The sequence below is a fragment of the Capricornis sumatraensis genome, chromosome 2, assembly GCF_032405125.1.
Source record: "Capricornis sumatraensis isolate serow.1 chromosome 2, serow.2, whole genome shotgun sequence".
Lineage (NCBI taxonomy): Eukaryota > Metazoa > Chordata > Mammalia > Artiodactyla > Bovidae > Capricornis > Capricornis sumatraensis.
Window position 1 is genome coordinate 72,841,936 of NC_091070.1, and position 15,224 is coordinate 72,857,159.

At 38.8% G+C, this 15,224-nt stretch overlaps 1 protein-coding gene across 2 annotated transcripts in view; it reads right to left on the reverse strand.

Annotated features, from left to right (window-relative positions):
• The window catches only part of FMN1 (formin 1), a 434,454-nt gene that overhangs the window by 92,664 nt on the left and 326,566 nt on the right, over positions 1–15,224 (reverse strand). For both annotated transcript variants that reach the window (XM_068965008.1, XM_068965009.1), the window contains one exon: positions 2,303–2,395. In XM_068965008.1, coding sequence (XP_068821109.1) covers positions 2,303–2,395 — 93 coding nt within the window. The remainder of the gene's footprint in view (positions 1–2,302; positions 2,396–15,224) is intronic.

Sequence of the window (15,224 nt, forward strand, 5' to 3'; positions counted from 1 at the left end):
TGCTCATTATTAGAGAAAGGCAAATCAAAACCACAATAGATATCACCTCACACAGGTCAGAATGGCCATCACGAAAAAGTCTACAAACAATAAAAGCCCGACAGGGTGTGAAAAAAAGGGAATGCACTTGCACTGTTGGTGGGGAATGCAAATTGATACACCCACTATGGAAGATGGTATGGAGATTCCTTAAAAAACTAGGAATAAAACCACCATATGACCCAGCAATGCCACTCCTAGGCATATACCCTGAGGAAACCAAAATTGAAAGAGACAAATGTATCCCACTGTTCATTGCAGCACTATTTACAATAGTTAGAACATGGAAACAACCTAGATGTCCATCAACAGATGAATGGGTAAAGAAGTTGTGGTACATATACACAGTGGAATATTACTCAGCCATAAAAAGGAACACATTTGAGTCAGTTCTGATGAGGTGGATAAACCTAGAACCTATTATACAGAGTGAAGGGAGTCAGAAAGAGAAAGAGAAATATTTTCTAACGCATATATTCAGAATCTAGAAAAATGGTACGGAAGAATTTATTTACAGGACAGCAATGGAGAAACAGACAGAGAATAGTCTTACGGACATGGGGAGAGGGGAGGAGAGGGGGAGATGTATGGAAAGAGTAACATGGAGACTTATATTACCATATGTAAAGTAGATAGTCAACCAGAATTTGCTATATGGCTCAGGAAACTCAAACAGGGGCTCTGTATCAATCTAGAGGGTTGGGATGGGGTGGGAGATGGGAGGGAGATTCAAAAGGGAGAGGAGATATGTATACCCATGCCTCATTCATGCTGAGGTTTGACAGAAAACAGCAAAATTCTGTAAAGCAATTATCCTTCAATTAAAAAAATAAAAAAAGCAATGCATCTACTTTATAAATCACATATAAAATCTAATTTTAGCCATATAACTCATAAATGTTGGTATTACTGTCTGTTCTCAAAATGATACCTTGGCCTGGTGCCAGGACTTCCATCATATTTGAGGTTCAGCTGCGGCCAAGAGAGAACTCTGACTTCTGCTTCAGCACAAATGAGACCTTATCCAGGAGGAGGGAGCAATGAACTCTGTACCAAGGGGCCAGCTGGAATGAAGTTTCTCTGACTCATGGACTGAGAATTTCCCTGCCAGTTCCCAAGGTGGTTTGGCCATACTTTATGGATTTACTCTGCTTAAAGGTCTTTTGTTGATAGTTTGGTATCATGTGCCCTTATTAATAAATAGAAATAGCATGCTAATAAACCACTAAATGTTCCTACATGCATTTCCCCTGGCTTTTGAGCAAAGACAAAAGCCCCCTCTTACTACTCCACACTTTTTTTTCTTTATTTAGATATAATTGATATAAAACATTATATTAGCTTCAGGTGTACAACATAATGATTATACACACACACACATATATATATAGTGAAATGATCATCACAGTAAGTCCAGTTAACATCCGTCCATGTAGAGTTACAAATTTTGTGTGTGTGATGAGAACGCTTTAAGATCTACTCTCTTAGCAACTTTCAAATACACAGTACAGTATTATTAACTACAGTCACCATCCTGTACATTACATTCCCCATGAATTATTTCTTTTACAACTGAAAATTGCACCCCACACTTATTTTTGTTTCACATCATAAGTTGGATTTGAGAAACCAGAATAGGAAATATCCAAAAGGCATTAAACTTTCATACTCACTACCAGGGCTCAACAAAAGTTCCCCAGTCCTGCCAACACCATGGAGGAAGGAACATAATTCGGTACGATTTTTAAGTCAGTACTGGGTCTCATGTATATCACTTCCATCTGCTAACCCCCGAGGGCCGATGGGTGCCAAGTGATTGGATGTGTGACATTCACCTGGCCCCAATTTTCCTTTCTGAAAAGGAATGGAAACTACACTACCAGTTTCCAAGTTGCTACGCTCATAAAACCAGAAAGACAATCACCATCCGCCCACACAACTGCATAAGGCTGCACGGCTGTCACCTGTCAGTTCACAGGTATTGAGGATCCTCTGGGGAACCATCAAGAGACAAAGAGAAAGCTCTCCCTCGCGAAGTTTATAGAAACAGGAGTAATGTTAAAGGGTTTAAACTATTACAGCACATTTGAGAGGTGACATAAAGGTTACAGCACAGCTTCATCTACGCTGAGTATAGATCCACCATGGGAAGATGGTCTAACGGAATCCTTGGCGCTGCCAGGGCTCGGGCAGGATGTGCAGGGTGGTGGGGCTCAGAGACGATGGGGGACAGGAGGACATTTCAGAATGTCACATCTCCTACCTTTCTGGAAGAACTCTTCCAGGCTGTCCTTGAACGGCTGCAGATACTCCTTTGGCGACTCCTTACACACGACTGCCATCTGCTTCTCACTTGCTGTGAAGAGAAGGTGGCAGTCAGACTTCCTCAAGAACACAGATTTGCTGAACTCATGCTCTGTGCTCGGCATTAAGTGGGAAATCCTTACCCATCACTATTTATCCAAATTACAGGGCAGAAAGCAAAACCAAAAAAAACCAATAGTTACTCATTCTATACCTTTCTTCAGGAACAGGGAAATGCATAACCTTCAACCTCTTTTAATTTTTTTAAAGAAACGCAGCAAAACTTCCGACTTGGCACAGGTGAAAAACTCTGCTTTTTGGTCTCTCGAAAAGAGAGGCAAAAGCAACGTAAGGACTAGGCCTAGCAAATTAAGAGCCCAGATCCTCCAGATTCATAGTCCAAAAGCTTAAAATAGATGTTGCAAAAATTCCCAGGTCTTGAACCACTGCACAGCATGAGAAGCCAGGTTGGGGAGAATCAAACCTCTCTTCACTTTTGTTCACCTACCCTTCCCATTGATATTTTACTAAAACATGTGAAATCGTTTTAAATATGATTTACTATAGACAGGATATCCAGAATTTACCACATATTGTTTTTTGGTAATCAAGACCCCTCAGATAGTTTTCATTTGGTGACATGGAAACTACGATTACCTGTAACAAATCTGTCACAAAAGGCAGTTAACCCAGGCAAGAGTCATTTTCCCAAAGTTTTGATACGTTTGCACAGTGGCAGAAATGCACTAGGTAGAAAAAAAGGCTTCATTTCTCCCAAGCTAGAGCTGAGCCATGATCACTTTTGTCTGTTGATCACGGCCACAAATTACTGACATGCCATTGATCAAAAGAATATATTAAAGCACCAGATTTTCACCATAAACAAATCACCATAAATGGTTAAAAAAATAGAGAAAGGTATATTCTTGGAGGAATTTACAGAAGCACAAAGGAAGGTATTTTGGAAGAGTATGGTTAGAAAGGATGCTTTTATTTATGTCAGGAAATTCATATACAAGAACTTGGTGTTTCCAAAACCAGCATCCCAGAATGTTTACTATGAACATGTGAAGTAATCCACAAGCACAACAGCCCTGAAACACAGAAACGGCAAAAGAGGTCCTTCGAAATTAGTTACTTGACATTTTCTCTTACAATATTGCCACCTAGATTGCCGAAATCCTAGATGACTCTGGGAGACTATCAGATTGTACTGCAGATGAAAGCATGATAGCAGGGAATTCTGTTTAGTTCAGCATCAGCTGCAATCTCAGAATCACCTCCAGGGATTTCCTCCTGGGATCATGAGGCTGATCGCAGGACACAAGGGCCTAAATGCAGGCTCTTCCCATTGACATAGTTATTTTCCAAAAGTTTTTCATCGAGTTTATTTTGAATATCTATGGTGAACTATTCTGATAATCACTCTAGTGCTATCTAGGAAACCTCTGTCCACTGGGATGCAAAGATTTGTTTCTTTTTTCTTTTTAATGATCCATCTTATCTGGAACAAATACCTTAAAACCAGTCAATCATTATTTCAAAACATTCCTCCCTCTCCTCCCACCTTTTCACCTTTATCTGTCAGCATGCTTGTCCTCTCCACAATACCTACTTAATAATTTTCTACTGTTGTATGATTTTCCTTTACCTCTTTGCTAGTTCTCTCCTATGAACCTAACACTCTACCAGTGCTTTCCAAATGCATGTTAAATCAACAAGTCCAAAATGTGTGGTGGTGGTGGTTTAGTTGCTCAGTTGTGTCCAACTCTTGCGACCCCATGGACACAAGGTTCCTCTGTTCATAGGATTTTCCAGGCAAGAATACTGGAGTGTGTTGCCATTTCCTTCTCCAGGGGATGTTCCTGACCCAGGGATCGAACCCGGGTTTCCTGCCTTGCAGGCAGATTCTTTACCTACTGAGCTACCAGGGAAGTATGTGATTGTATTTTATCCCAAGTGGGTCCTCTACATCAGTATCCAGCCAGTTATTAGAGCAAGAAAAAGGAGAGTTGTCCTTTTCTACTCTGTTTTTGTATTTCTCATAGGTTATCTAGTCACGTAAGTCCTAAAAGCTTTATCAGTATGTCCATTCCTTTCTCCATTTATACTGTGACCAAAATGATAAGTATCTCCCTTCCCATCACTGTTCTATTATCAAAATAATGACTTTGAGCTAGAGCTATCAGAGAGAGAGGGAAGAGGGATAGTGTAGATAGAGCTGGAAGAGGTGAATGTATTGGGTTTGTTCTATTCTTTTTTGTTTTAAGGGAGAGGTGATCAAAACTTAACTTTGAAACTTAAATTTTATCTTGTCTCTATGGATTAAAATGCAAGATCATCCACTGAAAACAAAGAGGCAAAGGGACAAAAAAAGATGAAACTCTTAATGGATTCTTGTTGCTCTTTGAAATGAATTCAAACTTCCAGGCTGAGATTTAAGGCCTTTCCCCTTTTCAGCTTTACATTTTCCCATATATTTGACTAATGAGACCAAAATTACACAACGTTTCCAAATTATATCAACCAGTGTTGCCAGCTCCATGCCTGCACTCATGTGGTTCTTTGTCCACCCTGCCCTCACTCCCTACATACTTTCTAGTGCATTTGATAAAATCCTATTCATCCTAAAAAAGTTTTTCTGAGATGCTACCATCACCATAAAACCCTTCCAATCCAAAGTTTTTGAATCTTTTGAACATCTATCTTCCAGAGAGCATTTATGTTTTACCTTTTATTATATTTGTCTATTTATATTAATCCCTGCAAAATCACCACGGTTTCATTTACTCATCCCCAAACTTGTCCAGAGACCTCCATGCATCTGGCCAAAGCATCAGATATCCTCAATAAGATTCTTATGTGAAGGAAAGTGGAAAAAAAAATTAGCAATTTTGACCCAGACTGAGTGGGCTCTCCAGGGGTGTAATATGACCTCCTTGTCTCTTTACTTTTTCCTTCTTTCCTAGGGCTTCCCTGGTGACTCAGATGGTAAAGAATCTGCCTGCAATGCGGGAGACCTGGGTTCAATCACTGGGTCATGAATATCCCCTAGAAAAGTGAATGGCTACCCAATCCAGTATTCTTGCCTGGAGAATCCCATGGACAGAGGAGACTGGCAGGCTACAGTCCATGGGGTCACAAAGAGATGCGACTAACACTTTCACTTCCCTCCCTAGGTACATCAACAGGTCCCAGTCTCTTTATTCTGTAAACACTGTGACTGTCCCAAGCTGATGTTGAAAGTGCTTAGTGTATTTTGAGTGAGTGAGTGAGTGAGTGAAGTCGCTCAGTCGTGTCCAACTCTTTGCGACCCCATGGACTGTAACCTACCAGGCTCCTCCCTCCATGGGATTCTCCAGGCAAGAATACTGGAGTGGGTTGCCATTTCCTTCTCCAGGGGATCTTCCCGACCCAGGGATCGAACCCGGGTCTCTCGCATTCCAGGCAGACGCTTTAACCTCTGAGCCCCAAACAACTACCACTTCATGCTGGAAGGCACAGGAAAGTAGCAAAGATTATCCTCCTGATTGAATAGTTGTGGCAGCAGACCAAGATGCAGGAGACTGATCAGACACACCTTGGAAGAGTTCTAGTTTCAAGAACTGACATTTTCCAATGAACTTTTATGGCCACATAAATTTTTCTGATGATACCAAACTATGATTATGAAGCCATATTTATTCTCACGATATAAACTGGGAGAGGGTTTCAAATTAACTGGGCTTCTACTGCATTCATATTCCAACAGTTTCATTCATAGAGAACTATGTTTCATGAACACAAATAATACACAGTGAGGCAGGCCTGCATTTTGGTAAAAGGACATAACTGAAGCCAGGATGGTAATTTCTTCAAGGTTACTTCTTCCTAGGCAAAGCAAAGCCCAGCGTAGAGCTTCTTTTCCCAATTACACAAATGAAACCTCTCTGTCTGCCTGAATTAAAAGGGTTCATCACTGTGGTCCTCCCTTTGTGCTGGCTGAGGTGACAAGAGTCCATGATGTCCATGAAACTCCCCAGACTGGCCAGGTGGTGGTGCGGTAAAAGGCTGGTGCTTGGAGCCACAGCTACCTGAGTGCAGGTGGGTTGTGGCTTTTCTCATTTGCAAAACGGGGACCCCCTTAATCACAAGCACAATAGCCTTTCCCTTCTCCAGGGGATCTTCCCAACCCAGGATCAAACCCAGGTCTCCCACATTGCAGGCAGATTCTTTACCAGCTGAGCCACAAGGGAAGCCCAAGAATACTGAAGTGGGGTAGCCTATTCCATTTCCAGCAGATCTTCCCAACCCAGGAATCGAACCAGGGTTTCCTGTATGACAGGCAGATTCTTTACCCACTGAGCAATCAGGGAAGCCCTACAGGCAAGATACATGAATTAAATGAGCCAATGCATGTAAAGTGGTTTGCAGAACGCCTGGCACTAGCAAGTGGCATCCAATATATTATAATCTGTCACTTTTATAACTTTGTAAAATTGGTTGGGAAACATGTCATAGGCAGAACAGCAAGAGAGTCATGGCTGGAGATTATGTCCTACAAATTCTACACACTCTATTTATGAAAATACACCTCAGTGCAAATCTCCTGATTGGAACAAAGAGATAACGATTTTTGTTTCCTTGCTGATGATCTACCACCCACTATGAGAATTCAAGGAAGAAACTACTGGGGAAAGATGAAGCAAAATGTGAAGTAAGTGTCTGGGGCCTCCGAGCCTCCTGGGTTTGAAATGAGAAACACTGAAACCAGTCCAAAGGACAGCAGCTTCCCTGCTGGGCCCTGAGGTCCTCTGTGCACCCCAACGGGCACAGCCTCCCATGTGGCCTGTTAGAATTAAACTTTTCCACACGATCAAAGCACAGGGCTGCCCTCTGACTGTCTGAGTGCAGTGCCATATTCCATGGCCAGGCAGCTGGCTGGCTCCCACTTATTAATTTGGCTTATCCAGGATGCATTCGAGCAGACCAACAGACCTGAAGACTAATTAACACTGACACTGGAGTCTGGCAGTGCATGAAGGAGAGAGGTCCCTGACAAAGCCCCAGTGTCATTAATTGTCCAACCAGGAGACACTTACACAATATTGCTAGACCACCAAGGCTGCCGCACATAGGGCTGTGCCAGGAGTTCCATTAGAAGCCAAAGTCACCCAGGATTCTTTCTCTCTCTCTTCTTTTTCTATTTAATTTGACAGAATTAAAGAATATATCAATTCCTGAAGTTAGTTACTAATAGATCATTGGGAGAGATGAAATATTGAAAGCATTCTCTAAAATACTTTATAATATCCTATCCTATCTTGTCTCTGAGCTCCATGCTCAAAGAACTACCTCAGAGAATTGCTAAAGCAATACAAAGAACTGAGACAGTATGAAAAACTATTAATATAAGCCAATAAAATGGGCAGCCAAGAAAAAAGTGGACACATTTTTAGAAATGTATAATCTCCCAAGGTTAAATATATATGTATATATTATATAATAAAATTATTGATGCTAAATTGAGATACTAACTAAAGGTTAAGTACTTGTAAAGCATTTAAAATATAAAGTATAGTCATTACTTTATAATAACTATAAATGAGGTGTAATATTTAAAAATTGTGGATCACTATGTCATATACTCAAAGCTTATATATTATTGCACATCAAATATCCCTCTATTTAAAAAAAAACTTAAAAAAATAGGTTGATTGTCAAATATTTTAGAGGAAGGAAAGATATAGCTTTGAATATTTTGAGATTTCAAATATTAGACTGTTAAGTTTCTAAGTGGTTGTCTGTTTTTTTTTGTTTGTTTGTTTTTTAACCTTTAAGAACAAGGAATAAAGCTTATTGAGTCGCTTAAATAGCATGGGTAGGTTATAAGGATACAGAGGCAAGGTTGACATACAATCATCAAAATCTGATACATGTTTAATCATTTTAACAGATCAAATGTACATGGGCATTTTTAAGGAAAATAGGGAATACACTTTTTTCTGTATGAGTGTGAAGGACCTCTGGTCTTTGTAATGGTCAGAATATAGTTTCAGAGAAAAAGAAAGATGCATCTAGGCTTTGCTTTTTAAATCTGGGATTCCCTCTTTTTCCCCCTCTCTGTTTACCTAATTCCTACTCAACCTTTCCTTGGATCTGGGCCAGTTCTACTTGTTCTTCAGTTGTATAAGATCCCTAGCCTTTCTCTGAGCCCCATGCTTAAAGAACTAACTCAAAGAATTGCTAAAGCGACACAAAAACTGAGACAGTATGAAAAATTACTAAATATGCCAATAAAGTGGACAACTGAGAAGAAATGGACAAATTTTTATAAATGTATAATCTCCCAAGATTGAACCAGGAAGACAGAAAATATGAACAGGCCAATTACCAGTAATGAAAGTAAATCAGTAATAAAAAGTAATTCCTGACAAATGAAAGTCCAGGACTAGACAGCTTCACAGATGAATTCTACCAAACACTTATTTTTTTATTTTTTTAACTTTTTATTTTTACTTTATTTTACTTTATAATACTGTATTGGTTTTGCCATACATTGACATGAATCCACCATGGGTGTACATGCAATCCCAAACATGAACCCCCCTCCCACCTCCCTCCCCACAACATCCCTCTGGGTCATCCCCGTGCACCAGCCCCAAGCATGCTGTATCCTGCATCGGACATAGACTGGTGATTCGATTCTTACATGATAGTATACATGTTTCAATGCCATTCTCCTAAATCATCCCACCCTCTCCCTCTCCCTCAGAGTCCAAAAGTCTGCTATACACATCTGTGTCTTTTTTGCTGTCTTGCATACAGGGTCATCATTGCCATCTTTCTAAATTCCATATATATGTCTTAGTATACTGTATTGGTGTTTTTCTTTCTGGCTTACTTCACTCTGTATAATCGGCTCCAGTTTCATCCATCTCATCAGAACTGATTCAAATGTATTCTTTTTAACGACTGAGTAATACTCCATTGTGTATATGTACCACAGCTTTCTTATCCATTCATCTGCTGATGGAAATCTAGGTTGTTTCCATGTCCTGGCTATTATAAACAGTGCTGCGATGAACATTGGGGTACGTGTGTCTCTTTCAATTCTGGTTTCCTTGGTGTGTATGCCCAGCAGTGGGATTGCTGGGTCAAGACAAGGGTGCCCACTTTCACCGCTACTATTCAACATAGTTCTGGAAGTTTTGGCCACAGCAATCTACCAAACATTTATAAAAGAGCTAACACCTATCCTTGTCTAACTATTCAAAAAAAAAAAAAAAAAAGGTAGGAAAAGGAATGCTTCTGAACTCATTCTATGAGGCCAGCATCATTCTGATATCAAAATCAGACAAAGACATAACACACACACACAAATTACAGGTCAAAATCACTGATGAATATAGATGACAAAATCCTCAATAAAAAACAGCAAACTGAATTCAACAATACATAAAAAAATTTCTTATACAGGCATCTAATGAATTTCTACACACTAACAATGAACTCTCAGAAAGAGAAATTTAAGGAAACAACTGCATTTATAATCACATTGGAAAAAATAAAATATTTAAGAATAAATTTAACTAAGGAGGTAAAAGAACTATACTGGGATAAACTATAAAACACTGAAAAAAGAAATTGAAGACAACACAAACAGATGGAAAGATAGACGGTTCATGAACTGGAAGAATTAGTGATGTTAAAAATTATCACACTACCAAAGGCAATATACAAATTCAATGCAATCCCTATCAAAATACCCAGGACATTTTTCACAGAACTAGAACAAATAATTTTAAAGTTTGTACAGAAACAAAAATAGACCCCAAATAGCCAAATAATCTTGAGAGAAGAACCAAGCTGCAGGAATCATGCTGTCTAACTATATACTATAGAGCTTCAGTAATCAAAATATTACAGTGCTGTCACAAAAACAGATACATAGATCAATGGAATAGAACAGGCAGCTCAGAAATAAGCCCATGAACTTATTGTCAGTTAATCCAAGACAAAAGAGGTAAGAATATGCAATGGAGAAGGGACATTGTTTTCAAAAAGTTGTGCTAGGAAAACAAGACAGCTACATGTAAAGAAATAAATTTGAATATTCTCTAACACCATATACAAAAATAAACTCAAAATGGATTAAAGACCTAAATATAAGACTGGAAACCACAAAACCCCTAAAAGAAAACAGAGGCAGAACATTTCTTGACATAAATTACAACTATATATTTTTTGGATCTGTCTCCTAAAGCAAAGGCATTAAAAGCAAAAATAAACAAATGAGATCTAATTAAACTTAAAAGCTTTTGCACAGCAAAGGAAACCATCAACAAAACCAAAGGACAGCCTAATAAATGGGAGAAAATATTTGCAAATGATATGACTGATAAAAGGTTAATATCTGTATCTATCTATCTATAGATACATATATAAACAACTCATACAACAACATCAAAAAACCCAAACAACTCAATTTTAAAAATGGGCAGAAGATCTGAACAGACACTTTTTCAAAAAGAAATACAGATGGCCAACAGGCATATGAAAAGATGCTCAAAACTGTTAATCATCAGAGAAATGCAATTAAAACCACAATGAGACATCCTCCTCACACTTGGCAGAATGGCTATCATCAAAGAGATCACAGATTATAAATGTTGGTGATGATGTGGGAAAAAGGGAACCCTCATACTGTTGGCGAGAATGTAAATCAGTGCTGCCACTATGGACAACAGTATAGAGGCCCCTCAGAAATCTAAAAATAGAACTACCATATGACCCAGCAATCCACCCCTGGGCATTTATCTAAAAAAAAAGAAAAAAAAAAAACCCAAACACTAACTCTAAAAGATACATGCACCCCAATGTTCAAAGCAGCATAATTTATAATTGCCAAGATATGGAAGCAACCTAAGTGTGCATCAACAGATGAATGAAGATGTGCTATATATACACAGTGGTATACTACCCAGCCATAAAAAGAATAAAAATTTGAAATCCTGCTATTTGCAACAATACAGACAGACTTGGTGAGGGTTATGCTAAGTGAAATAAGTTAGATGGAGAAAGATAAATACTGTATGATATCATTTACACGTGGAATCTAAAAATGTAAAACAATTTATTGACTATAACAAGAAAGAAACAGACTCACAGATATGGAGAACAAACTAGTGGTTACCAGTGTGGAGAGGGACACAAGGGCTGGCAATATAGGAGTAGGGGATTAAGATGTAGAAACTACTATGTTTAAAAAGATAAGCTACAAGGATATACATATAGTACAACATAGGGGATATAACCAATATTTTATAACAACTAGAGATGGGATATAACCTTTAAATGTTGTGAATGTTGCGTATCAACTTTGTATATCAACTATAGCTCAATAAAAAGAAAGTGATTTTAAAAAAGAACTAAGAAACTAAAACAAATGTTTATATTACACCAGTGAGGTTTATGTGAGAGATACAAGTCAGAGTTAGATTATGTAGAGCATAGACTGCTGGGTTAAGGAGTTTATTCTAAAGAAATTCATTCAATAAATACATCAATTCACCAAACAGTCACTGTATACCAACTGTCTACCACAAACTGTATTCAATACTAGGGATACATCAGTGGGGGCAGGGGGAAGACTAAAATCTCTGCCTTCAGACATTGTAGTGAATGGATCCCCAACAAAAATTTCTTAATGGGAATGGAACACAGTAACTATTGTTTCTCATAATCTGAATTGCATGTAAACATATGGGTTATTTACTTTAATGCTGCAAGGAGATCAAGCCAGTCAATCCTAAAGGATATCAATCTTGAATATTCATTGGAAGGACTGATGCTGAAACTGAAGCTCCAATACTTTGACCACCTAATGCGAAGAAATGACTCGTTAGAAAAGACCCTGATGCTGGGAAAGATTGAAGGCAGGAGATGGAGGCAACAGAAGACGGGATGGTTGAATGGCATCACTGACTCAATGGACACGTGCTGAGCAAGCTCTGGGAGATGGTGAAGGAGAGCGAAGCCTGGCATTGTGCAGTCCACGGGTCGCAGAGTCAGACACGACTGAACTACTGAACAACAACATACTGTACTTCAAGGCTTTTTTAGTAACAGCAAGACAGTATATAGTGTTCTTCCTAGTGCATTTCACATCAAGCAACATATACACACAAAGAGCTTTAAGTTATCTAGCCCCAAACATACTTTTATTAAGATAAATTTAAAAACAAATTCAGAAATCAAAATAGCGGTCTTAGCGTGATGAACCTATACAATATCTTTTCACGGTATTGGCCTTGAACTAAATGGCTGGAGGATTATATTACATCCAATGCATTAAAAAAGATATTAAAAAACACTTTGAGCTAATTCAAATCAAGGACTTCTATGGGGGAGGCAAATCATATATAAAATCAGTAAATTTAAAAAATCAGTAATTTAAAAAATTTGCTTGTTAAAGGTTTGGCACAAATGAGAATGCTATTTTGTGGCTACTTTCTGCATGTTCATTTTTTAAAGAAGGCTACATAAAGGAAAGTATCAGCTTATACTTTAAAGTCGAACGTTTTAAAATAAACAAGCTAAAAATAAACAAAAGCTGCAAACAGAAAGTGCCTATTTCATGTTCTTGGATTCTGATGCTGGAAATGGGAGCACTGAGTGAACTCCGGGAGTTGGTGATGGACAGGGAGGCCTGGCGTGCTGCGATTCATGGGGTCGCAAAGAGTTGGACATGACTGAGCGACTGAACTGAACTGAATTGAATTGATGGCTTCCCTGGTGACTCATGGAAAAACAAATAAGATGAAAACCAGAGTATGGGGTTGTCCAGGAATGGGGGGAAGGAGGGATAAAAAGATTACTGGGGTGATGGTTAAACGACACGAGGCTTCTTTTTGGGTAAGGAAGATTTTCTAAAATTGAGTGTGTTGATGGTTGCTGCTGCTGCTGCTAAGTCGCTTCAGTCATGGCCAACTCTGTGCGACCCCATAGATGGCAGCCCACCAGGCTTCTCCATCCCTGGGATTCTCCAGGCAAGAACACTGGAGTGGGTTGCCATTTCCTTCTCCAATGCAGGAAAGTGAAAAGTGAAAGTGAAGTCGCTCAGTCGTGTTGCACAACTCTGCAAATATAACAAAAATCACTGAATTGCACACCTTAAGAGGGTGAATTAGATGGTATCTACATGTATCTCAATAAACCTATTAAAGAAAAGTTAAATAGAAAGTCTGAGCCGTAAACTGAAACTATAATGAGCGTGTAAGTAAAGAATATCCAATCTGTGCTGCTTTTACAAGATAGAATCATTTTTCAAATCTCAGGTCCATTTATATCTTCATTATAACTGTTACAATAATATTTATTAAACCATGGATGTGAAGTGGAAAATGAGTTTGGAATACACACGTATTTGAGAAATCAAACATATTAGTCTTCAGAAATATCACTAAATGTTATAAAAATGAAAGACTTAGTAAACAAATAGTTGTATTTAAGAGAAATACAAGCAAGGGACTGAAAGAATTTTGTTAACTTTTAACAAATTAAAACAAGAGCTTTGGCATATTTTTTAATTGTGGTAGACTGCTGTATACATATCTGTAATATATACACATATAGATAATTAATATATTAAATTTTTTTCTCTTTGAACTAGTCTTAATCTAAAGATACATTCACTTATTCTTAGTTTTCCTCACTGTTTATTGCCTTGGAAAGTTATTTAATACCTCTCTGATTCTTGGTTTCTGATATATAAAATTCTTGAGGATTAAATGAGATGTACATGAAAAAGCATTTTGTATACTGAGCAGTAAAATGCTATTCAAATTATTCTTTATCCATTTAAACTATTCCAACAGTCCTAAGCCTAGTTAGAATACATACTGTACATGGCTTTATTCTTCTCATTTCCAGGAACAATGAAACAATAACAGGCCCACAAATTATTTAAACAAGTTGACTTTCCTAATATTTATGTGTTTAGTAAACAACAAATCACTGTTATAAATAGTTTGATTTCTTTCACAGCCAAACCATCTTTAAAATTTGCCCATACTCACTTTTTCTGTTTCTCATTTACCACTTAGTCCCAGACCCATTGAAATTTACTTCACCCCAATTGTGACAAGGGAAAGAACACCCTCAAGTTACCAGTGAATCCCCCCTACTGTCACTGTCTTAAAAAAAACTTTCACCGCCCAGCAGGATTCCACTCTGTCGCCCATGCTCCCATCTTGAAATAATCTGTCCCTTGGCTCTGGGTCCAGCATCCCTGACTTTCTTCCTACCTCAATTGCTCTGTCTCCTTTGCAGTCTCATCTTTCTATACTCAGCCATTAAATGCTCAAAGTTTTGAACATTTCTTTTCTTATGTGGTGGTCTCTTGCTAGACAATATCTGCATCGACATTTCAGTCCCATCTGTGGTACTCTAACTCCTGCATGTACCTGTCTATCCCATAGCTCCATCTCCACAGGAGCCCTGCAGCCCATCACTCTGACCAGACTGCTGAGACGCCTTCTTGGCTGTTTCTCCCACACCCTTGCTTCCTCCAGATTTGTCCTTCACACTGGAGTCACAGTGATCTTCATAAAATACACATCTGATTATGCCAATCCCCTGGTTAAACCCACCAGCTCTTAGAGACTGGCCACTGCCAGGCCCTGCATAAGCTGACTCTTGTCCCTCCCCAGCCTCACTCTGTACTCCAGCCACAGTGGCCCTCTCTCAGTTCCTCAAACTCCATCAGTTCCTTCCCGTCATCAGGGTGTATTTTTAGCCAGGGATCTTTCCTCTAGGTTTCCCAGGTGGTGCCAGTGGTAATGAACCCACCTGCCAATAGAGATGCAGATTTGGTTCCTGGGACAGGAAGATCCCTTGAG